The sequence below is a fragment of the Camelus dromedarius genome, chromosome 26 (genome assembly GCF_036321535.1).
Source record: "Camelus dromedarius isolate mCamDro1 chromosome 26, mCamDro1.pat, whole genome shotgun sequence".
NCBI classification, from domain to species: Eukaryota; Metazoa; Chordata; class Mammalia; order Artiodactyla; family Camelidae; genus Camelus; species Camelus dromedarius.
The window spans coordinates 13,396,433-13,421,010 of NC_087461.1; the positions used below are offsets into that span (position 1 = coordinate 13,396,433).

Genomic DNA, 24,578 nt, shown 5'->3' on the forward strand with positions numbered 1-24,578 from the left:
TCCTTACTATTACTGGATTATCTTTGCTCTATTTGATACTGGACTATGAATTTTAAAAATGCAGTGTCACAATCTGTCAAGCATGTTTAGGCAGTTTATAGTGGGAGAGTTTTCAGATTATCTAATCTGCCATATTGCCTCAATTGGTATTCTTTATATTAGTAAGATATTACTGAGTTTTGATAAGATATAAAGTCTTATTTCTTATCTTTTAGTTTAGGATGCTTTTAATTTAGCCTCAAAAAACCCTCAAAACCTCAGTGAATTTCATCTTTGCACGAGCTTGTCATTTAACTGTGATTAAAGTTAGTTTCTCTATTTGAGTGCTCTGTTTTACTCTTATCAACAAACTGTATCTTTTTTCTTTAATTGGACCCAGCCTGTCGTGGGTTACTCTTGATTCTGCTACTTAACCAGACCAAGAATCTCTCTTACCACATCCTGTCACCTTTCTTGACTGTCTGGCAGGCGCTTCTCTTTCATTAAAAAATTTTATTTTGTATTTTTGTGTCTCATTTGAGCTTAAAGGCATATAGGTATTATTCTCTGCCCAGCTGTTACCATTGGGCTTTATTTCACAATTTCCTCCCTGCCCCCAATAATACGTGAATGTGGTTACAAGCCAGTCAGGTACGACCTAAGGGATTATAGTGAAAAGCTTAAGTACCGCGTCACCCCTTTCTGTACCCAGGCTTGCTCTCTAGAGCACTTATGTAGGAAGGACTGTATATCAGGCTCTTTACCCTTGTGAACATGTATAAATTAATTCATCCTCATAACAACCCCATCTCCCAGATGAAGAGACTGATACACAAAGAGACTATGTGACTTAAGGTTAGGATCATAGAGCTGTTAAATGGCATTATTTGAACCAGGAAGTATGGTTTTAGAATTTGCTTGTTATCACTGTGCCGTACTGCCCTTAGTTTTAGACTGAAAATTATTTTCCATCAGTCTTGTAAAGGTAATAGCCCATTCTTTCTAGCTTCCAGTGTTGTCACTGAGATGTCTGATAGGCCTCTGATTCTAGAGCCTTTGTATGTAACTTGTCTTTTCTTTCTGGAAACCTTTGGAATACTTACTCTCTTTAGCTGCGGTGTTTTGAAATTTCATAGGGTTATAAGCTTGTACTGGTCTTTTAAAAGTACTTTATGCTGGCACTTGGTGAGCCCTCTCAATCTGGGGATATGCTGCTATATTTTTGGGATCTAGTGTTATTTCTTTGATGATTTCTTTCTCCTTGTATTCTCTGTTCTTTTTTGTTTTTTTCATTTTATTCAGATATTAGACCTTTTGAATCAATATTTTAGTACTGTTTTCCTTTCCTGTTTCTATATCTTTGGGAGACTTCCTCAACTATAAATTCCAGTTGTTTATATTGTTAACTTTTACCATTTTTTTCATTTTCAAGAATTTTCATGTCCTTTTTCACAAGTTGAATTCTTACTTAATAATGAATTATCTTTTACTCTTAAGATAATATAAATCCTTTATTTTAAAAAAGTATTCCTCTAGTCTGCAAAATTTTTTTTCAGGCTCTTTTTTTCTATTTTATTTGTTTTAGTGCCCTCCCCCTCCAGCATACTGTTGTCTCAAAAGTCTGATGATCCTTGACTGTTTGCTTCTATTTAAGAATGAGGAACTAAAATGCTTAAGTAGAAAGCTTGGTGGGGTGATTGGGCTTTGACCAGAGGACCCCCAAATGTTCAATATTTAGAAGTCTTGTGCCATTTTGTTTCTGCAGTGAAGAATTTTTCTAAGTTATTTCATCAGAGTTGCATTCATGAGGGAAGTTTTGAGAACATGGTGAGTGGGGAACTCAACTGTTCAGTACATAGACACTTAATTCTTCAGCTTTTACCTTTATTCCTCACTTTTTAAAAAAGAAAATTTTAAGGGGGAGGATATAGCTCAAGTGGTAAAGCACATGCTTATCATGCATGAGGTCCTGGATTCAACCCCCAGTACCTCTATTAAAAAAAAAAAAAGAATAAAAATAAATAAATAAAGTTAATTACCTCTCCCCCCAAAAAAACCAAAAAAAAAAATTAGAAGTTATAAATAAATACAATTTTTTTAAAAAAAAGCAGTTTTATTGAGACATAATTCACATACCATACAATTTACCAGCTTAAAGTGTACAATTCGGTGGCCTTTGATATAGTCAGAGTTGTAGATCCATCACCACAGCAATTTTAGAATATTGTCATTACCCCAAAAAGGAACCTCTTACATTCCTTACTTATCATAGGCTCCCCAATCCCTGCATCCTCTCTCTACCCAGCCCTCAACAGCTAGTAATTTACTTTTTAGCCCTGTAGATTTGTCTATTCTGGATATTGCATATAAACAGAATCACGTCCTTTGTGATGGCTTCTTTCACTTAGAATGATGTTTTAAAAGCTCATGCATGTGTAGCATGTATTCAGTGCTCATTCATTTTTCTTGCCAAATAATACTCTATTTTATGGAAATACCACATTTATCCATTTATTAGTTAATGGACATTTGGATTGTTCCCGCTTTTTGACTATTAGGGATAATGCTGTGAACACTTGTGTACAAGTTTCTGTGTGGACATATGTTTTCAGTTATTTATGATTATATACCTAGGAGTGGAATCCTGGATCCTGTGGTAAATCTGCGTTTAACCATAATAGGACCTGCCACCTGTTCTCCAAAGTGGCCGCACCATGTTACATTCCCACCAGCAGTATATCAGGGTTTCAGTTTCTCTACATCCTCACAAATGCTGTTCTACCCCCACCTTTGTTTTTAGTAGCCATTCTAGTGGATCTCAAGGTAGCTCATTGTGGCTTTGATTCTGTTCCTCACTTTTGTAGTCTAAAGAACCCGTTGCTTCCAAATTCTGAGCCTCTCAAGGGTTATTTTCTTCTCGAATAAATTGCCTTGCCGTCTGCAGGTGTTTTGGATTCTAGCTTCTTCTCTTGTTCTGTTCACTTAATTCCTTTGCCTCTGATTCCTTTCTAGTATCCAGCGGTTTATTGAAAGTTTTTGTCCACCTATTTTCTCCTGTTATTTCTCTTAATCATTCAGGGGAGGAAAAAAATACATATATATAAAAATTGATTCTTCGGCAGTCATTATGGTGAAGTGTCAGAAGGGAGAGACAGTGTGTAATCCATCCTCTAAATTTAATCTCTTCATTTAATTTATCAACTTGTGCCTTTAAATATCCTTTCTGTATAAATATGCCGAAATGTGGTCACTACTTGTAGGACCAGTAATACTCCTGTGATGAATGTGTAAGGAATAAGGCTCCAAAAGGGTTAATAATAAGTACAGTCCAAATCCTTTTAAAGTGTTGGATTTGACCCTTTTCTGATAATACTGATCTTCACTCCTTGTTATATGTTTAATATAGCTACAGCATCTTAAGTGAAATAAGTAACAGTTCTTAATGTCTAAGATTGCTTCTAAGATTTGTGTTTATTAGTAGCTATAGCTTTAACTGGTTTAATATCATCTAGTAAGTTTAACACTTGAATGTGGGTTGGAGAACAGAGAATAACAATTATAATAATAGAAGCTGACATTTATTTAGTTCTTTCCACATGCCAGACACTGTTGAAAAATCCTTTGTAGATATAAGCTCATTTAATCCTCATGTTAGCTCTGTGAGATTGATTAAATTGTTTGTTTTTCATCCTCATCTGTCTGGTAAGAAAACAGGGCGTAGAGTAGTTAAGTAACTTACCCAAGGGTACACAGTTAGTAAATGGTAGAGTCTACTTTTAAATCTATGCAGTGTGGTTCCTGAGTATGCTTTTGAAGTCGTTAGACTCTAATGCCTGACATTTCTACAGAATTTTAAATATATTAATCTCTTTTAAGAAGGGAGGACACTCATGAAATACTAAAACAAATGTTAATTCTTAGGTAAGGAATAGTAGGCTGGGGAATAAGTACAAATTCATGACCTGATATGTAGATGATAAAAGTGTGATCTAATGTTTAGTCTTTCAAGTTCACATCTACTTTAGATCCTAGTTTGGGTCAAAAATGATTGTCACTAAATTAAGCACATAAAAAATTGTTCTTTGAGGTGGATACATAATTACCATGTGAAGTGTTCTACAGTGTGCAATTATATTCCTAAGCAGGAGGTGAGAAGACAGAAAAATGTCATTGGGTTGTACAAAAAAATTGAGTGTGGGCCTAAGTGTTAGTGACAGTTTTTCCCAGGATAAAGTATTTCGGAATAATCCTGATCCAAGTGTTTTATATTATGTTTTCCCACCAGAGTCTTATTTTGCGGCTCATCTTTTCTAAATAGATCATTTTATAGTGTGTATATATAGGTCATTCTGAATCAAGTTCACTTCGCAGTTGATTGGGACCTTGTTTCAAGCTTATTGAACAAAGCTCTGTAACACAGAATTTTGGGCATAGGGCCAATTCCAGAGTCTGGTCCAAATAAGCAGTGACAGACAAAGATTGTCTCTCTCTTGGCTGAAGGCTCTCTGTGTGTGGCTTGTCTCAGGACTCCTTAACACTTTTTCTACCCCTTTTATACTCCTCTCCTTTTTGTATTCAGGGCAAAAGTGTTTTGGTTTTTATTCTGTAGTTACTCTTCAGCAAGCATTTATTGTGCCTTTACTTACATTACAAAGTTCTTTTCTTGAAACCTATAATGGCTTCCCTGTATTGGCACTGGCAGTTGTGAGGGTGATAGGCCTTCCGATATGATATTGTAGAAAATATGAGAAATATTAAGTAGTTTTGCTGCGTCATACTTCTTTCCCACCTGTCCTTCTGTCTTTTGATAATTAGAAAGGATTTTTTTCCTGGAGGATATGTATGTATGTATGTATGTATTTATTTATTTTTTGGAGGGTATTTAAAAGAAGCATATTTTTTAAACCCCCACAACCCACCCACAACTTCCAAAAGTGGTAAGAGAAAGACTATAATTAAAATAACATATTTCTATTCAATAATTTTAAGTAATCATATTTGAAAGGGTAATTTAAAAATCTTGTCTAGTTGTGAAATTTATCTTTTTATTTCAACATTCATTTTGGAAAATAATGTTTTTCTAAATCAAATCACTTTGGCTGTGTTTTAATTGTTCTTTCTTTCGAACCTTTGCTTTCCACACAATTTATTTTACCTGTTCAATTCCCAGTCTGCTCATATTATAAAGGGCCCACTTGACCCTTTAGAAAGAAATTGTCAAGTTTGGTTTCCCAATTTATTTAGTCTTTCTTTAATAACTCTTAAGAGTAGAGTTCAACTTACTTTTATTCATGCTATTTAAAGTTTTCTCTGATCTCTAGATGGGTATTGTATTTTCATGCCTCTTTGCCTTTGCTTACAGTATTGTTTTTGCGTGGATTTTCCTCTGTGCACCCCCTCCCTGTGTACTGTCTTCTCTTTGGCTGCCACGTACAGCTGGCTAACGTGGTAGGTTTCTTTTATGGAGTCTTCTGATGGTGCTCCAGGAATATTAGTCATTTTTTTTCTCTTGTGCTCTATTTGTGCTTTGTGTGCAATTAAAGACTTTTAAATAATTATAGTTAATAACATTCAAAAGAATAAATGCAATGTACATTATAAAATTTATAATAAAATAAACATCTAGGACTCTGCCACCAAAGTTAACTAGAAAATGGTCAGTTCTGTTTCTTCTGCCTATGTGTTTCAATCCATACTCCCAAGGGTATGTTTCTTATTTCCTTGCCCCTTTGAAAAGTTTATCACATATATGTGAATCCTTAAATAATTATTAATTTTGTGTTTAATAAAAATAGATTGAGGCTGTATGTAGTCTAGCATGGCCTGCTTTTTTAAATTCAGTTATTATGTTTCTACTATTTATCTGTATTTCATATGTAGTTCATTCGTACTAGTTCATTCTCGTTAATGCAATATTTTAAGAATAAATGTGCCACTTATTTGTATTTACACTTAATGTGTCTGGAATTGTTCTTTTCCTTACAGTGTGAGATAGAGATTCATTCTGAGTATTTCTTTCTGTATGGCAAGTTATTTGCCCTGTTTAAATAATGCATTCTTTCCCCCTGTGCAATCACTGTAAGGTAACAAGTTTCCTTGTTATGAGTATGAATTTATTTCTGAGTTTTATCTTCATTTGAATTGGTCCATTTATTTAACCCTATTTAAGAACCCTGCTGTCTTAATAATAATAAACTAAGCAGGCAAGTTCCCCTTTCCACCCCCCCCATCTATTAAGAACCATGTCTTGGTCATTCTTTCCCCTTTGCCCTTCCATTCCATGAAAAACCCAGTTAGTTTTTATTGAGAGGCACTGAAGCTTTAGATCAGTTTGGGGAGATTTGGCATCAGTGCAGCATTGGCTGGGAGTAGGGGAATGAGAGGTGTATCTGGCTGTGAGTAGATAGGGTGTGTTATACCTGGCTTTGTAGACCACACAGTTTTTTTTTTTTTCAGGTTAATCTGGTAAACCCTCATTTCACAAACCCTCATTTCACAATTTCTGCATTTCTTCCCTTATAACTACACGGGGAGAAAGTTTCTTTGGGTTTTATTCAGGGTGTTTTGATTATTTGGGGGGTAGAATATTTCTATTAATCATTTTATGTTCCCCGTTGTTGTTATTCTCTGTCACAACTCTTTATATTATTCATACTTGTCATAGTAAGTCAGGAGAGCTTCCTAGTCGTGTTATATTAGCTCTAGGTTGTGCCTTTCAAATTCCAGGGTCTCGTTTACTTTGTGTTAGGCTTCTGCAGCTATGTCCTTGTTACCAGCTCATCGCAGTGCAGTGTCACTTCATGTGCAGAAAGTGCAATATAAAATATTAATAAAATTCAAAAAATTATTTTTGTAGAAGTTTGCCTTTTTTTCCTTTTTCAGTTTTACTAGGTAACATTAGTTTAACTCTACATAGATAATATATTACATGTAAATACATATATACAATATACTGCACATATTTTTTTTTAGTTTACATATGTGTACTGATAATTGTTTCTAAGAACAGATTAGAGGTTTAGCTTTTTAAACTTGGGGTTGATAGTTACCAAAGAAATAGATAACCGCAAAATAAGAATCAATAGAATGCAGTAATCCAATCATAAAGGACAGTCAAATGTGCTTACACATATTCAAGAAATCAGTCATTTAAGTTATAAATAATAAGCAGTTTATTTGTGTCCTTATTTTTTTTAATTTTATTTTTGTTAGATTTCATATATAAGTGATATCATATGGCATTTTTCTTTCTCTTTCTGGCTCACTTCACTTAGAATGATGATCTTCAGGTCCATCCATGTTGCTGCAAATGGCATTATTTTATTTTTTATGGCTGAGAAGTGTTCCATTGTATATATGTGCCACATCTTTATCCAGTCATCTGTTGATGGACATTTGGGTTGTTTGCATGTCTTGGCTATTGTCAGTAATGCTACTGTGAACATTGGGCTGCAATCAAAAAATTAGATTTCCTTCAAATTAAAAATTGAGGAACCATTGCATAATTTCAAAACTGAACAGGGAAGTTGTTAAACTATTTTATTGTCATTCAGTGTTTAAGCAGGAAAGCAAAATACTGTCCTGTGTTAAACGCAGTTCTTGAATTTTTATGAGTTTTGGATTATAGACAGTGTCTTCACGAGTAGACTAATGCCTTACAAGGTGATTGCCCTGTACCTGTTTGTCCCATCCATTACTTCCAGATTTGTCTCATAGACATTCTTTCTGTTTATCACTTCTCCTTCAGGTGCTGAATCATCGAGCATGGTCATTTATTAGAACTTGTCTTTGAGTTTCTATCTTTACTCTAGTTTGTTCTACTGATTCCCAGATCTGTAAGATGTGCTTTCCTCTTTCAAATGAATTTAGCCTTTAGGACTTAGTTACCTTGGAATCAATGAGTTTCTAGCTTCTAGAATCTTAGTGTTTATTAGACTGGGCTCTGAGGAGTTTTCTAAAATCTTTTTGTTGCTATTGGCAAAACGGAGATGTGAACATAATTCATATTCATCCTCTTTTTATTTTTTAAGATAAAAATCGTATGTACTTAACATGTACAACATGATGATTTGATACACGTATACCTAATGAAATATGACAAACATCCAGCTAATTAGCATATCATCCTCACAGAGTTACCATTTGTGTGTGTGTGATGGGAGCACCTGAAATCTACTTTTTGAGCACGTTTCCAGGATTCAGTACAGTGTTATTACCTGTAGTCACTATGCTATACATCGGATCTCTAGACTTATTCGTCCTGCACACCTGCGACTTTGTACCCTTTGACTAACATTTCCCCATTTCTCCCACTTCCCCACGGCTGTTAAGCAACATTCTAGTCTCTGCTTCTAGTGTTTGACGTTTTTAGATTCCACATATAAGTGAGATGATGAAGTGTTCCCCCTCCGCTCCACCCCCGTATCTGGCGTGTATTTTGCTTAGCATAATGTCCTCTCGGTTCAACATTTATCGTGTTTCTGATTCATGGTGTGCTCTGTCCATGCTTTTATGTTTATATTTTAGAAAATAATGTGCCTTAATTGCAGGGTTTTAGGTTGGATCATTTGATAAACATGTTTCAGATGTGGTTAACTTTTTTTTAGTACTTTTTGTATCAAGCAATATTATAGGTTCTAGTATTAGCCCAGCCCCCATTTTATATAAACAAAATAGAATCTTAGTGAGTTAAAGCTTGTGTAAAATTTCATGACTAGTAAGTGAAAGAGTCAGTGTTTAAATCCAGGCTTTCTGGTTTCACGTTTGTGTGCCTTTTTAAACCAGTGGTTTTTACCTTGCTTCATTCATGGGTCTGAGGATTGCGGTAGGCTGCTCCCCTGGGCCTGCTAGTCCCTCTCAATTCGGGCTACTCTTGAATTTTTTATCTTTATTCTATTAGAATTGAAAACTAATTTTCTTTATATCAGACTGTTTCTTTGTCCATCTAAAGATAAAGTGTGAAAAGTAGGGAAATTCAAGTATGAGAAAGAACTGGTCTCCCTTGAAAAGCTAACTTTGGCTTGGTGAGCATATGCGTGCTCTTGTTCTCCAAATGTTCCAGGCCTGTTCCTTTCCTCCCACCTGTTTCATTCACTCACCCTGCCGTATGGATGGTTGTACGTTGCTGGACGGGTTGTGATTTGGACTTTCATGATTCCGAATTGGGAGCCTGGGGAGGGAGTAAACTCAGAAAAATCTTTTCAAGTAATTTGAAGTAGTGTCCTGAATAGTCCTACAGTGTGTGAGGAAAGTAGGAAGGATGAAAAAAAGATGATTTTAAGGAGTGTTGTGGATGCCACGATGTTTCAGAAAAATACGGAAAGAACTTGAGCCATTTTGAATTCGTTTTTCCCATGAAGACTGGGAGCTATGTGGGATATTCTTTTCAACAGGGTTTAAGCAGGTGCAATTTAGCTAACTACAATTGGTAACATCAGTGACCCTCAAGATCCTTAATTTTTTCATTTTGTCTTCTCAAGTTTAGTTTTTTGGTAAGATCACCATGGTTATACCGTGGAGAACAGATTAGAAAGAGGCTAGGTTGGATGCAGGTGGACCAGTTAGAAGGCTGTTGCAGTAGCCAGGGTGAGCAAGGGAGGGTATAGCTCAGAGGTGGAGTGTGTGCTTAGCATGCACTGGGTCCTAGGTTCAATCCCCAGCACCTCCATTAAAAATAAATGAATAGCCAAGGTGAGAGATGATCCTAGATTGACTAGGATTAAACTGTCAGAAATAGAAGGAAACAAATTTCAGTTGGTTAAGGGTAAATGTGTCAAGATTTAGTGATACTGAATATGAAATACGTGCTAGATGTCTGAACTGGGTAACGCGATAGAGAACTGAAGTAGGAAGTAGAGTTGAGTTGACTATTTGCATGAATTTGGGCACATTCATTTTGAGGTACCATTGAAATAGCCGGGAGGAACATCACAGGTGTTTGTATGATTCTGTAGCACAGAGGAGAGGTCTAGAATATGTATAAAGAAGTTTATGTGTGTGTATAGTAACTTAAACCTGAATGCGGATGAGTTTGCCAAGGAGAGGTTATAAAGAGGAAGAGCCTACAACTAAACCTGGAGGCACCATGTCTGCCAGGTGACCTTGTCAAAGAGACAGAGAATGGGTATTCAGGGAGTTAGGAGCCAACCAGGGTGAGTGGTGATCCATCTTTTTTACCTTCCAATGAAATCTCAGTATTTTCCCTTCTATGGGGTAATGAGTACCTAAACTTAATTCCATGACAAGCAGAATTTAGCTAAACTTTGTGCTAGTTAATCTTGTGTGGACTTGTTAGAAAAGGAGAGCGTTTATAAGAGATATGTAGAAGCACCCCCCAAAAAATTTAGCTAACTACAATTGGTAACATCAGTGACTCTCAAAATCCTTAATCAGGGAGGGAGGTGACATCATTGTTGTACTAGATAGTGAACAGACCTGCCCTTTGTTCCTCAGGGGGACATTTCTATCCTTCATGGCTGTTTGCTATACAAACGTACCTGAGATAGTGTGAAACAAAGAGAGGCAGTACCTTTGCCTACAGGATGCACAGAAATGTGATGGCCCAAGGATAACTGCCTTCCAACAAGACCTAACCCCCATTTCTCTGCCTTCATGGCTCCTGGTAAAATTTTCCATGATTACTGTGAGTCATTGGTCACCTTGAGTAATCTGTCTGACAGAGGCTGGGACCAGAGCCATTCAGTTTGTGTCATAAAACATCTGATTTAGGTTATATACTATCAATATGGTAGCAGAATGAAGCCAAACTGCAATTTGACCTCAACCCTGCTCCCCAGGGTCCTCGACCAGCTGGCTGAACAAATGCCATAAACTTTTACGATCTGCCTTACCGAGAGCCAAGTGGCTTTTTCCGGAAGTTTCCGTACTGACTTTCTACTTGACCCCATACTGCAGGAGGAATAGGGAGTGCCCAGATTTGGCCTGGCCTGCAGGAAGGAAGTCTAGGGCAATTTTGTCATCCATAACAATCCTGGCTGGTGAATTGAGACTGACCTGAATGGCTCCAGAGCTGGTATGATGTCATTGTTCACCTCAGCTAAAGTCACGGACCAATTTCAAACCACCTTTTTCTAATTGGATGACTCCCATTTTAGGGATAAATACCTCAGAGCAGAGTACACATAATTAACAAGTCAGCTGTCCTTGTGGGAACCCCCCTACCTCCCAATCAAGAATAGCCCTACTTTGGAGAGAGCACAGCTGTCTGCAGACTACAGAATCTGCTGGTGGTGCTTGCTTAAACACTTGAAGGTCTCTTATGATCATCCCTACAGTGCAAGTCACTGCATTTTTTGGAGGGAGGTCAGTTAATGCCTGGCTTCTGCACAAGTACTCTTGTGAAGAATGTGGTGTTGCCAGTGGTTGCCCCACCCTTACCTCCAAGGTGGGACCTACTTACGGAGCACAGGCTGACAGTTTCTTCTGTGTTGCCTCCTGGACAGCTGGTTGGCCTTAGGGCTCCCAGTCATTACAAATAACTAACTCTAGTACTTGTTTTTCTTTTTGGAGGAAGTACCTAAGCTAGTCAGTCCAGTCTTCCCTAGTTGTCTGTGCCACCACCTAGGTGGCAGTCGTCTGCCCTTTGGGATGACCAAGTGATAATTTCATTGGCGGAGTGGGTAGGCCCCTGGAGTTACTGGTCTGTGTTTTGTGTGGGAGGCTCAGGAACTTGGACCATCCTCTGCTGCTTCCTAAAGATTTTTCAGTGACACCAGGGAGAACGGCGGTCGTGTTGTGCAGGGTAGGGAAGACCCAGCAGTCAGTTCCATTTAAGACAGTTGCATAATCTGGGAGAGCTGCACCAGGGAATTTTCCTTTGTGAGAAAGGTTTCAGGGGTGATTGAGAAAGACAGAAATCACAGAAGCCCGTCCTTCTCATTTCCTGAGGTTTAAAATGTTTCTTCCACAGGTGCCAGTGTTCTCCTTCCACTGCGGCACAGCCAGTGTGTCCCATTCCAGTAGCTAACCTTTTCCTTTTTTCCAGCTATCCCTGACCCTCATCCTGACCTTTTGTCTGGAAGGGTCAGGTGCAAAAAGGACAAGGCATTTTTATTAAATTTAGAGATTGTTACGTCCCTCATTTTGGTCCACATGGTCCAGTGTAAGAAGATTTGGTGAGAGTGTTACCAAGTCCAAACTCATTACTGCTGGCCGCATGACAGACCAATAAATCGGGAGATAAGGTGTTGGGGCAAGGAGTAGCAACTTTATTCCGAAAGCCGACAGGCCGAGAAGATGGCATACTAATGTCCTGGAAAACCATCTTCCCCAAGTCAGAATTCAGGCTCCTTTTACACTAAAAAGGGGAGAAGGTATGCTTGGTTGTTGCAGACTTCTTGGTGTAGGAATTCTTTGTTCTTGGAATCCTTTGTTCTTGCAGCTGTCCACCTTGGTCAGATCATGGTGTCCCTCCAACAAAACAAACGTTGTTTTCTAATCTGCAACTTGTTATCTTTATATGAATGGAAAAGTGTTAATATCCTTAAAGGTAAGAGCCTTGAGAATGGGCTGTCCTGTGTATTTCAGGCTACAGGCAACATTCTTTTACAAAAGGTGCAGAACCAGCAAGACTGAGCCTAGGACAGGAAGCAGTGCAGTGAAATCAAAGGAACAGATCTAATATGGAATCAGATTTGTTCTTTTCTATTACAAGAGTATACTTACTTAATCATTGGTCATTATCTTTATTATGTAAGACCACAGAAATACAACAAGATAATTCAGGTGGCTAAACTGGAAGTAAGTTAAAATTCCCAAGGCCCCCTTTTGGCTGGGCTGCCACCCTGAGGCTGTACCAATCAGGCCACCATGGGGTTCCCACTGAGGGGAAAGAAAGAAGCATCGTGTTCAGGGCAGGTCCTAAGTGGCCAAGAGGAAATGATCTCTTTCTGGGCTCAGCCACATTCAGTGACCATACTGCTTTGCTCATGTATGTAAACCAGGAAGAGGTAAGGGAGGTGTAGTCAGAAATCCTTCTGAGTTGATTCAAAATGTTTTTAAAATTGTGGTAAAATACACATAACATAAAATTTCCCATCTTAACCATTTTTAAATGTACAGCTCAGTGGTGTTAAGTACATTCACAGTGTTGTGCAACTCATCTCTAAAACTGTTTTCTTCTTTCAAGACTGGAACTCTGTTCCCATTAAACAGCAGCTCCCGTCCCTCCCTGCCTGCAGCCCCTGGCAACCACTGTCTCACTTTCTGTCTATGAATTTGACTACTCTAGGTACCGCATGTAAGTGGAACATATAATATCCATTCTTTTGTGATTGGTTTATTTCACTCAGCATAATGTCTTCACGGTTCATCCATGTTATAGTGTGTGTCAGAATTTCCTTTTTAAGGCTCAGTAGTATTCTGCTGAATGTATATTTTGTATATAAAACCACATTTTCTCTATCTACTCTTCCATCGATGGACACTTGGGTTACTTCCACGTTTGGCTCTTGTGAATAATGCCACTATAAACATAAGTGTACAAATAGCTCTTGGAAACCTTGCTTTCAATTCTTTGGAGTATCTACCCAACAGTGGAATTGCTGGATCACATGGTAATTCTATATTTATACTTAAGTATTTAGGAACCACCAGACTGTTCTCCCCCGTTTTACATTCCCCCCAGCAGTTCACAAGGGTTCCAGTTTCTCCACATCCCTGCCAACAATTGTTATTTTCTTTGTGTGTGTGTGTGTGTGTGTTTGCAGGGTGGTAGCCATCCTGATGGTTATGATGTCTCATTGTGGTTTTGATTTGCGTTTCCCTAATGATTAGTGATTGTTTCAAATACTTATTGACCATTTGTGTATCTTGTTTGGAGAAATGTCTACTAAAGTCCTTTGTCCATTTTTGAATCCAGTTTTTTGTTTTTGAGTTTTTTGAAGAGGGTTTTTCAGCACTCACCAGCACAAGATGCCTGTGGATGGCAGGGAGTGTAGAAGGCCGTCACATACCTTGATGAACAGCCCATTTTTAGTGACTTCTGCTGTAAAAAGCATCGCACTGTCAGATAGCAAATGGTTTGGAAAGTGAAAAACATGACACAGATGAGAGCCACAGTGGTATGGCTGGAGTCAGCTGATTGGATTGAAATTGTAATACTGTAACCTGAAAAAGTACCATCAGCGGTGAGGCACCACCAGCAGCCTGGAGAGGGGGGCAAGGGTCTGATGTAGGCAGTCTGCCAGTGATGTGGCCTCTCTCACCATGAGCCAAATGGGTCTCTTTCCAGGAGTCACAAGTGTGGGATGCAGTGGTCACCTCTGCATCAGGAACATAGAGTCCTTCCCTCTGGGGCTGTTCTCTGATGGTACACCTGCAGACACATCTGTGCTGATGGACTGGGCAGCAGTGACGGCAGGCGGGGCGGTGCAGGCTAATCAGCAGCTTGACTCCAGTTGGCCTCATTAGACGACGGGCCCTTACGGGGGCGGCTATATTAGTGACCCAGGTGGTCTGATCAGCAACTCTCATTTGTCTCCAGTTTTTGGCAAGTCTTTAATATGTCAGTCTGTAGTCTTCCAAGTAGCAGACCCAAACAAGTAGGCCACTGGTAATAGCCCCAGGTCAGTGAAAACACAACAAGGTTTATCAAGGGGAATATCGGCCAGATCTGTGGGAACATCCGTCAGTTCCTCCCACAGAGCACAACAGCCACACCCACTTGGAGCTCTGTGCTCTGAGGTCGAACAGCACTGCAGCCCACTGGACACCACGGGGGGGTTCAGCTTAGTTGAACCATTAGTGTACCAGGCCCAGGCTTTTAGGGGACCCTCTGTGAATCAAGGACCTCATTGAACCGACTGCTTTGCTTTAGGTGACAGAATGGAAGATAAATTTTCGCTAAAGGGATAGCTGCCACTTTTTCATGTAAAGCTGGGATGTCATAGGGTGGCTGCTGTCTTGAACGTACCAGTCCCGGGGGGCACCTCCAGTGGATGCTGCTCCTCTGGCCAGAGGCTCCAGTCAGTAAAATCGTCTGTGCACAGAAACTTACACTCAGAGGGGCCATAAGGACTGTGGGGCACTAAGGCTGCTAGCGCTCTTCCACATGTGGCTCTTCCCCGTTGGCATGATCCCTTCTGGCACTTGAAAGTGTTCACTGTGCAGGCATGTAAAGTATCAATCCCAGTGACACATTCACTGGTGGAATCCCCAGCAGTAATACACTGACTTGGTCCTAAGAGCCCCACCCAAAAGGACACGTTAGCTTCTCTTCCCCACTGTGAGCCACACCCAAACCTCATGAAGGCACGTACCCTCTCCCTCCTTTGATGTGGTATGAAGGTGACAAGGGCTCCTGTATATCAAACAGCTATGAAATGTTGAGTCCCTCCCCTCTCCAGTGATCTAGCAAACCCAGGTATGCTTGATTTTCAGCTCCCGTTGGGGACTTGGAGAACTTGGCCCCATCCCTAATCTTTTTCTTTAAAGAGTATAGGGGGAGATTGGGTGAGAGCAGCTCTGCACCAGTAAACTAGGTGAATTTATTTGAATTTTGAGCAGTGCTGTAGCTGCAAGCTGATCAACCAAATAAATGTGCAGTGTTTTAGGCCCACCCAAAGCCCTGTATTCTGTGGCAAGGTCATGTTGCTGACATCATCCATTTCTTTTGAGACCACCTTGAGTCAACAGCTACTGCCGCATGACTTTGTGGCGGGGGCCATGGGTTTATACCCTTTGGCTGACTTGGGCTTGATCTGCGCAGTGGTATCGTTGTTTCTAGGAGTCCACCTAACGTGGGCAATTTGCTGCTCCATCGTCAAGATCATAGCTCTTTACTCCTTGCTTGATTTCAACAGAATGGCTAGGGGAGTTTTCCAAAGATGGCAGGTCTGATAGGGAAAATTTATCTAGATTTCTTTGGGTGAGTTTCTCCTCTCTGGTGAATCACCTTCATCATCATTTAAAACCCAGTTTACTCTGGAAGAGCCTGGAGATTAGTCAGTGCCCTTGGGAAATTATTTTGGGGAAAGTTTCCCAAAAGAGCCAAAGCTGTCTTACAGCGGGCAGGGCCCACTGCCAAAAATGCCGAGGTCTTTTGCTCACTGCAGTGGGTTGAATGTTGGGAAGACAGATTGCAGGAGGAGCTGAGCAGTAAGATAGCCAGCTGTTGCCATTCTTCTTTAAGGAGCATTATGCCCCCCGCCACACTCTCCCAAGCAAACCAGCCGCACTTGTGAAGATTCTCCTGGTTCTGCCCACACTGGTTACAATTCCCCTTCTTTCACACTCAGTGTAGATACGTTTCTCCGTAACACTGTCTGAAAGAACTTTATGTGCTCCCGCCTCCCTCTGCCAGACAAACCTTATTACTGGTTGTTTACCAGGCAGACCTGGTGAGCTTGGTGGATAGCTGACAGTAACCAGGACATCATTCAGCCCTGTGTTTGAAACTACGTCCTGGTACTCAGCCTGAAACTACCACCTTAATTCAGCCTCATTAACAGGCAATAAAGGAGAGGACCAGACATTGCCTGGTTGACTGTACAATTTGGTCAATATGTTCATTCACCTTTCCTGTGGACTTCTCTCAATTCCTCTTAACTGTCGTTTCATTCTATTTCCAGAAAGCTTTTCCTTTGTCAGTATTCCACCATTACCAAAACTCAAAAATTGTGAAGGGTTTGAGATTTTACTCTTCTTGGAAATGAACAAGTTAGCCCTCCACAATTCCATGGATGCTAGTAGGGGACATGAGACTCCTGGGTCAGAGACAAAGGATGTCGTTACTCATGGTAGTAGCCAGAGTGTCAGTTAATCAGCCCCAATTTCTACAGGATGCTGCAAAGAGCCAGATGATGCCTGCACACACAACTGGGTGTGTTATAGGAAAGGAGCTCCCAGCCTTGGGGACCAGATCCTTTATAATGGGCAGGAAGGCTTCCTGACCTTTGCCCTGGGGAGTGACATTATCTTTATTATACTGGACAGTAAACAAACCTGCCTTTTCCTCTGCATGGAGACACTATATCTTCTAAGGCTGTTTACTATATAAATATGCAGAATTGAGGGAGTCAGTACCTTTTTTTTTTTTTCACAAGATGTGCAAAAATGCATACACTGTTAAACTTTTTTTTTTTTCTGACAGTAGCTTCCCTGCACCCCACCTCACCACACCCCTCCCCTGCTTTCAGTTCAGTCCGTATCCTTGCATTTTCTCATGTAGGCTATTATAATTGCTTTCTAACTGTTCTCACTGCCAGTAGGCTTCTGTCTGTCCCCAAACCTGTGCTGGAGGGATCTTTTAAAATGCAGATCTGATGATGTCACTCAATTTAAATTTGTTACTGGTGTCTCATTACTGTTAGGACAAAGTTTAAATTGTTGAGAGGTTGTATAATTATTTCTCTTGTACTGACTGCTATCCAGTTTTTAAATTTTGACAAATTAAATAAGGGGGGAAAACTTTAAAGTTGTGAAGGCAGGTACTGGATTGGCTATAGATGTTTATAGACTGTGTGCTACCAGATTGTAACTTCTGCTCTTCTTTTTTTTTTTTTTTTCCTCTTACACCTTTGCTGCAACATACTGTTCTTTTTGCTTTGAATGATGTTTGTGTTTGCCTTTTATATTCCTATTGATGCCTTAAAACCTTCTTACTCTGTAAAGCCTTCTCAACCTAGTTGGATAGCTTGCTCTGAATACCTTTAGAGTAATTTCAAATAAACTGTCCATGTGTCATTCTGGCACTTACTTCATCAAGCTGTAATTATTGATTTTTTTTCTGGTCTGTATCCCTATAAAATAAAGTAAGCTACACAGAGCAGGTCCCCTTCCCTTTCCATGCACACCAGGTCTTTAGGAAAGAAAATTGCTTTCCTGAGAATCATTTTGGAATCAAAACCAGTAAATTAGTTTGTGCTTTTAATCAGTTTTCTATAGTACATGTCTTGAGCCTCAAAGATACTATTTTGCTTAATTTTTAAGGGGAAGATACAGTGTTCACAGGAAAATAGACATGATACAGTCTTATGGTCTATTACTTATGAATATCATGTATATTATTTACTATGCAAAATAAAATTTTCCTGCTTTGTTCAAATGTAAAATACAGACTGTGGACATTCATAAAGAGAAAGTGGCTCGAAGAGAAATTGGTATTTTGACAACAAATAAGAATACATCAAGAACTCACAAAATAATAGCACCTGCAAATATGGAGCGTCCTGTAAGGTATATTCGGAAACCTATTGACTACACAGTTCTGGATGACGTGGGCCATGGTGTCAAGGTGAGCGTTTTTATATTGTATCAACTGGAAATAATTTGCATATTCAGTAAATATTTTGGATAAGAAACATGGTGATAAAGATGATTTTCTTAAAGAATTAATAGATTTTCTTTGTAACTAGCATTACAGTTTTCATAGAACATTTATTTAATATCAATTGTGTATTATATAAGCTTGGGGTAGAATTTTACCTGTGGAATAGGCAGTATTCAAGAAGATAATATGACTTGAAATAGCTATTCATTAATTAAGCCGTTTGAATCCTAGACTAATGTTACAAATTTGCGTTGTGGATGCCAAGTCTTGCTTTCGCTACTGAATAAATATTTAAAAATAAGAAATGTATATCCTTTTCAGAATTGGTTTAGAAAATAATTTATAAATACTTTCATTCTTTTATTTCTAAATATGTGTGTATATTAGTGCATCGATGTAGATAGGGATGTAATTTCAGCAATTTATGGAAAATGAAACAATTATATGTATTTTTGTTCTGTGCATCACTCCCCACTCTCCTGGAATCCCCTGCCCCAGCAGCCTTTTAGGAAAGAGGTAATATGTTGCCCATGTCCTTTTTTGAGCTTTGCAGAAATAAGCTGTTCTTGAAGGATACCTGCAGCCTGTCATCATTTTAGGTATTCGTGTGTTATTTTGCAAGCATCTGGAACTACCTGAATTCTTCAGCCATCTCTGCTCAGGATAAATTATTCTGCTGAAATTTGGTAGTCCCTTTCCTAGGGGATCATTATTTGATTTTGTTTCTGGTGTCCAGAATAATTTGTTAGGAATCAGCTAGAATCTTGAAGTTTTTCCTAGCTGGTTATCTGACTGATGCTATTGCTGGGTTTGTTCCATATGAATTGTCTGGGGTTCCTGATCAAGAGGGGAGTGTAGCTGATAACACTGCTCTTTATTCTGCTCTTCTCTGAGACTGTTGGAATCTGCCCTTCACTGTCACGCTTGGAAGTGGGAGCACTTTGCAAATGTAGAGGAAGCTACTTGTTTCTTATATTTTTACCCAAGGATATGGCTAGGGTTGTATAAGAATGTAAGTCAATTTTAATTTAAGGTATTTTAGACTAGATTGATCTATAGAATTTGAATTTTGGAAGAACTTCTTTTGTATTATTACCTGTCTTGAGAGTGAAAATTATGTATAGATACGTATACATGTTGTACAGAGATATGAGCGCACACATTCTCACTTGCTCACTTCCCCTTTTGTTTAATCTTGATTTTTCTTGCTGCCAAAGCAGTACACACTCATAAAAAAAAATCTATCACCATCTTCGAAGTGAATATCCTCTGTTATCTCTCCACTGATAATTGTGTTTCACAGTTTAATACATAGTACTTAGCAGAGTATAAGATGAAACCAGATTTTATAAGGAAACTTTGAGTGAGATAATTTAACTGTGTCATTATGTATGTATAAAATGGGAAATACAAACACAGCATAATGTATACTGAAAGCGCATAATACACACTGAAAGTGACAATCTACATTTTGTAATTTGGATACTTTAGACACAGATTTTTTTTTTAAGTTTTTTATTGTGGTAAAATATACATAACAAAATTTACCATTTAACTATTTTTAAGTGTACAGTTAGTTCTGTGGCATTAAGTACATTTACATTATTATATGGACTATTTTGAAATGTATTTCTGTGGGTAGGAGAGTGGGTGGTTTGTGAGAACAGTGTATCTTAAAAGCTGATATATGGCTTATTTGTCCATATTGATTTCTTTGTTATACAAACACACAATTATTTTTCCCCCAGGAGTCTCATTGCTGCTTTATTTCTCCTGTTTTATTTCCCTTAAAAATCATTGGCTTCAATATTTCTTAAAGATTGTAGAGATATGTGAAAATTGGAAATTTGGGTAGTAATTAATGAACAAATGCCAGAGTCAAAATTACAAAAGGGAAAAGTTTGAAGTTATTTTAAACTCAGTGTTTTAAGTATTGGAAGACACTCTACTTACAGTTCTAGAATAACTTTCTTATCTTTTGCCTACTTTTCTGTTTAGAAGTTTGTTTTCTTACTGACTTAAGGGTTCTTTCTATCGAGGAAATTAGCTCCTTATATTTTGGCAAATATTTTCTCATGCTGCTGTTTGGCTTTTGACTTTGATGTTTTGGTATTTAAAAAAAATATACACAGACTGTTAAATTGTATCCAAACTTCTTACAGCTACCAAATTTTATGTAAAGGTTTCTGTACTCCATGATTAATATTCCATCATATTTTTTCCTTTGTGATGTAAATTTTAGTGTTTTGGTATTTATATTAGTCATTTAAATGTTATTTTCTATGTCAGTGCATTTTATGCTATGAAATAGATGGTACACGTAAGTTTAGTAAGAACTTAAAATATGGAAAAATGTCTTAAGTTTGGTTTGACTTTTGGAAACAATGTAAGATATGAATAAGAGAATCCTTGCATAGAGAAAACATTAGAACATTTGCCAAAAGGAGAATGAAAAGAGAATGAACAAAAAGTTCATCCTAATTAAGTAAAATAAAAATAAAAATACTGAAGGTCATCCTAATAAAAAGGAGCACAAGGTTTCAGAGTGAGCTAGAGAAGGCTTGAGTATTAGTAGAAACATCTAACTTTATTTCTGATAAACAATTAAGAGCTTTATAGTCTGGTTCATAGCTTATGAAGGACTTTGTTTTCAAGCCTTTGAAAGACCAGGTGATCCAGGAGTTGTTACATTTTATTAGTCGAGACACTAAAGCTTTATAATTCATAGGAATGCTTTTTTTTAAAAGGTTTTGATTTTATTAAATAGAGTAGTGAGCTAATGAATCATTCCAAAAAAAAGAATAGGCCTCATACTTTCTGTACCTGTGGTGTGCAGGTCTGTTCATCTACTGAGGGCCTGCAGGTGGGGAGGAATCAGAGAGAGTTCTGTTGTTTTCCACCTACGAGTCTAGGGAAATGGTAAGATGATTCATCCAGATATGTAAATACTAAGAAAGTGAAGTGATACCTTAAGGAAATAAAAAGCCTTGTTTTGAATGTGTTTGGGAGACATTTAAGTGGAAAATTTTTTAGGTTGTGAATAACAATTACAGTGTTTTGAGCTGTAAGATACAGAGGTCATTTTCCTTCCAGCACTCCCGAACCCCCTCTCATCTGTATCATAAACACACACTTAGCAGAGGAGGCTGAGCTCCACGGGAGAGGTTAAAGGTTACACTATTGCAAAGTAGCAGAGTTCAACTAGAATTTTTATTCCCAATCTAATTTTCCTTTCATTATTTCATTTCATAGTTTATACTTAAATGCTATTTTGTTTGTTTGTTTTTTTGTTTGCTTGAAATAGCAAATGAGGGAAGATGTGTGGTCATATTTAGAATATTTCTAAGTTACCAAAGAATAGTATTTATTTAGTGTATTGTAATGCTATCTTATTAATATATCTTATTTCAAGGATAATAAGGTTATTCACGTTTAATTTCTAAATCCAGGTGTGAAATGTAGCGTCTAGGTAGAATTCCAGATGTTGTTTAATCTAGATAAAAATGAGCCACATCATTCTAAACAAACATTAAAGAATACCAAAATTCTAGCACAGTTTCTTTCTAGAAATGAGAATATATCAAAGGCAAAGTGTATTCCTTTTTTGAATGATTTTCTTAATGTTGCTTTTATGGTCTCTTGAAAAATGATAGATACGTGTTTAGAATGGCAAATGTTATGGAAAGAACTTGAGACTCTCAAATATCTAGAAGAAGTTAGACTCTGCAACCTGAAAATAGTTTCTCTTAAGTGGTACGGTATAAGCAGTGGTGCTTTCGACCCATCGTTTCGTACATACAGGCTAGCCGGCTTTCATAGAAGTAACCTTTAGATTCAGAGCAGCTTTTCTTCTGTTTTGTATTATGGCCAGATTTGTTCAGAAGAAAATTTAGAGCTAAAGCAACTTAAAAGTTCCTAGTAGTATTGGCCTGCCTGAGATTTAGATTCATAAGCTTGAATTGCACAGAAAACCCTCACATGAGAGGGTTTTCCGACTCTGTTTCTTAATTAATCTGGCTAAGCTATTATTGTGATTTGTAATTTTGTTTTTAAAAACTGAGGTGCTAGGTCCTTTTCTGAATTTTGAATTTTAATATTTGCAATTTATCACTTTAAAATATCATACTACTATTCAAATAATGAGTAGTCATACATGGGCAGTCATTTTCCAGAAGTCTGAGTCTTGGTCACTGATGTATTAAAGTAGCCATACGTTTAATGAGGTATAGTGTTTGTGTTTAAATCAGTTTTGTTTTTTTTAATCATCTATGATTTTGTTGGGTTAGTATCATAGAATAAAATACTGACCTTAGAAATTATTGGATCTACGTGAGATTGGCATAATTACGTGGTGATTTCCTTGTAAGTATATTACTTTGAAAAAGTATGTGATACCCGTGATACTTCCCTACTGCCTATGAATATCTTTCCTTTACAAACTTTGCGAAATCTGGCTGGGTAAAAAGCTTGTTAACATGAATTGAGTGACTGTAAATGTAAACCTGTCCTATCAGATATAACGTATCCAGAATTAATTTCTACTTTTTCCCCCCCTTTTTTTGCCAACGTAAAGTGGCTAAAAGCCAAGGTAAGAGATACTACTTATTTGATCCACAGTATTCCCTCTATGTCAATAGAGGCTTGCAGAGCCACTAAAATTTGAAAACTTTTCCTGTGTCTGTCTGCTTTTTCCCCATAGGATTTATGTAGATTAAATATACTCAAACTCAGTTCAAATCAGCAACATTTAGCTTGGATGTGTTAATATATCAAAGATATATTGACATCTGCATTTATATAGGAACATTAATTTTGCTAACATTTATTGCTTTGCTCATTTTTTGATAGTTGCCTTGCTTTTATTGACTTACAGTTAGGAGGTTTCCCAGACATTATATGTGACTTTGTTACTGAGTTGTTGGGAAAGATGATTTTTCAGATGGATAGTTAAGCAGTTGACACTGAGATCTGTGGTTTATATTCATGCACACATTTCAAAAATTTCAGAATACCCAGTATTTGAATTGCAGGTATGTTAGATCTCAGTAAACGTGTTTTAACAATAAAATAATGTATAAAATTTAATAATGTTACCTGTATTTTGTAATAAATTGGTATGAATGGCACAAAATAATAAGAAAAGCCAAGTGTAAGTGATAACTTGACTTTTTAAAATGTAGTACCAAAGTCTGTTATTAAAACTGTCTGGGAATCCTTACTTCACATTCTGATATTAAAAAAATAATAATACATGGTGTCAAAACACCCAGAGAACAATTTGATATAAAAATAAACTCTTTTCTTTCCACATTTTAGCATGGAAATAACCAGCCCGCAAGAACTGGCACACTGTCGAGAACAAATCCTCCTACTCAGAAACCACCGAGTCCTCCCATGTCAGGCCGGGGAACGCTGGGGTAAGAATTCAGCTACATCTTACAAGAGAGTTTGCATACTAAAGGAAAGGATGTTTCGTAATTTAAGTTAATGCATGGATCCTTGTGACTGACCCTCTCTATGTGACACTACCTTCCACAAATTCATTTTGGTTCTTATTTCCTTGAACAGAATCCAAAATGAATCTGCCTGTTTGTTCTGTAATATTCTCTAAAGAACTCTGTACTAAAAATCTTCTTTTGTATGTGTGTAAATGAACATTTTTAAATTTTTTATCTTCTAATTCATTAAAAAATATATATGTAAATCTGACATGTTTATTTAAAATGAAATGACCAGAGCGTTCTATATATGGTTGGTGTCTTTACATGTATTTGCAATATTTATATTGCGGGACTTTGAATAAGTGGTCTATTTTGTGTATTTTGGCTTGGTAGCCTGCAGTTTTTCTGTTTCCCCTATTTCTGTTTCACTTGAGACTTAGAAGTGCTCAAGGCAAAGAGTCCCTAACTGCTTCTGCTGGAGTCTTAGGGGCATTCTTACCAGAGTAGCTTCCAGAAGGCCAGTGAAGAAGTAGAAAAGACAACAGTTTGTTGCTTCTTCCTTCTCAGTTTTCTGTGCAATTCAAATATTGAATACTTGGTAAGACATTTCTGAAAGATTATTCACCTTATTATGGAAAATTACACTCCTTGTGTTTGGTGGAGGGGTGGGGAATTGTTATTCTATAGTAACAGGGATCAGCAGTCAACTTTTTTAGAGGACCTTAGTTTCTGCTTTCATTCTGTAAACCTCTTGCCCCTGAAAAAAACATATGAAGTTATTAAACAGAAAAGTTAAAATCGTTTATTGAGAAATTAATGACATCACATCCAGGATCAGAATGTGTTTGTCCATACGTTTCCGTATTGAG

General features: G+C 37.7%; 1 protein-coding gene across 12 annotated transcripts in view; it reads left to right on the top strand.

The window, feature by feature from the left end:
- ABI1 (abl interactor 1) overlaps positions 1–24,578 on the top strand; it is a 101,083-nt gene that overhangs the window by 55,615 nt on the left and 20,890 nt on the right. For 7 of the 12 annotated variants that reach the window (XM_010995680.3, XM_010995670.3, XM_031444641.2 and 4 more), the window contains exons 3-5: positions 18,056–18,232; positions 22,842–22,856; positions 23,585–23,685. In XM_010995680.3, the coding sequence (XP_010993982.1) occupies positions 18,056–18,232; positions 22,842–22,856; positions 23,585–23,685 (293 nt within the window). The remainder of the gene's footprint in view (positions 1–18,055; positions 18,233–22,841; positions 22,857–23,584; positions 23,686–24,578) is intronic. The other 5 variants (XM_010995672.3, XM_010995671.3, XM_010995677.3 and 2 more) reach the window with 1 other exon arrangement.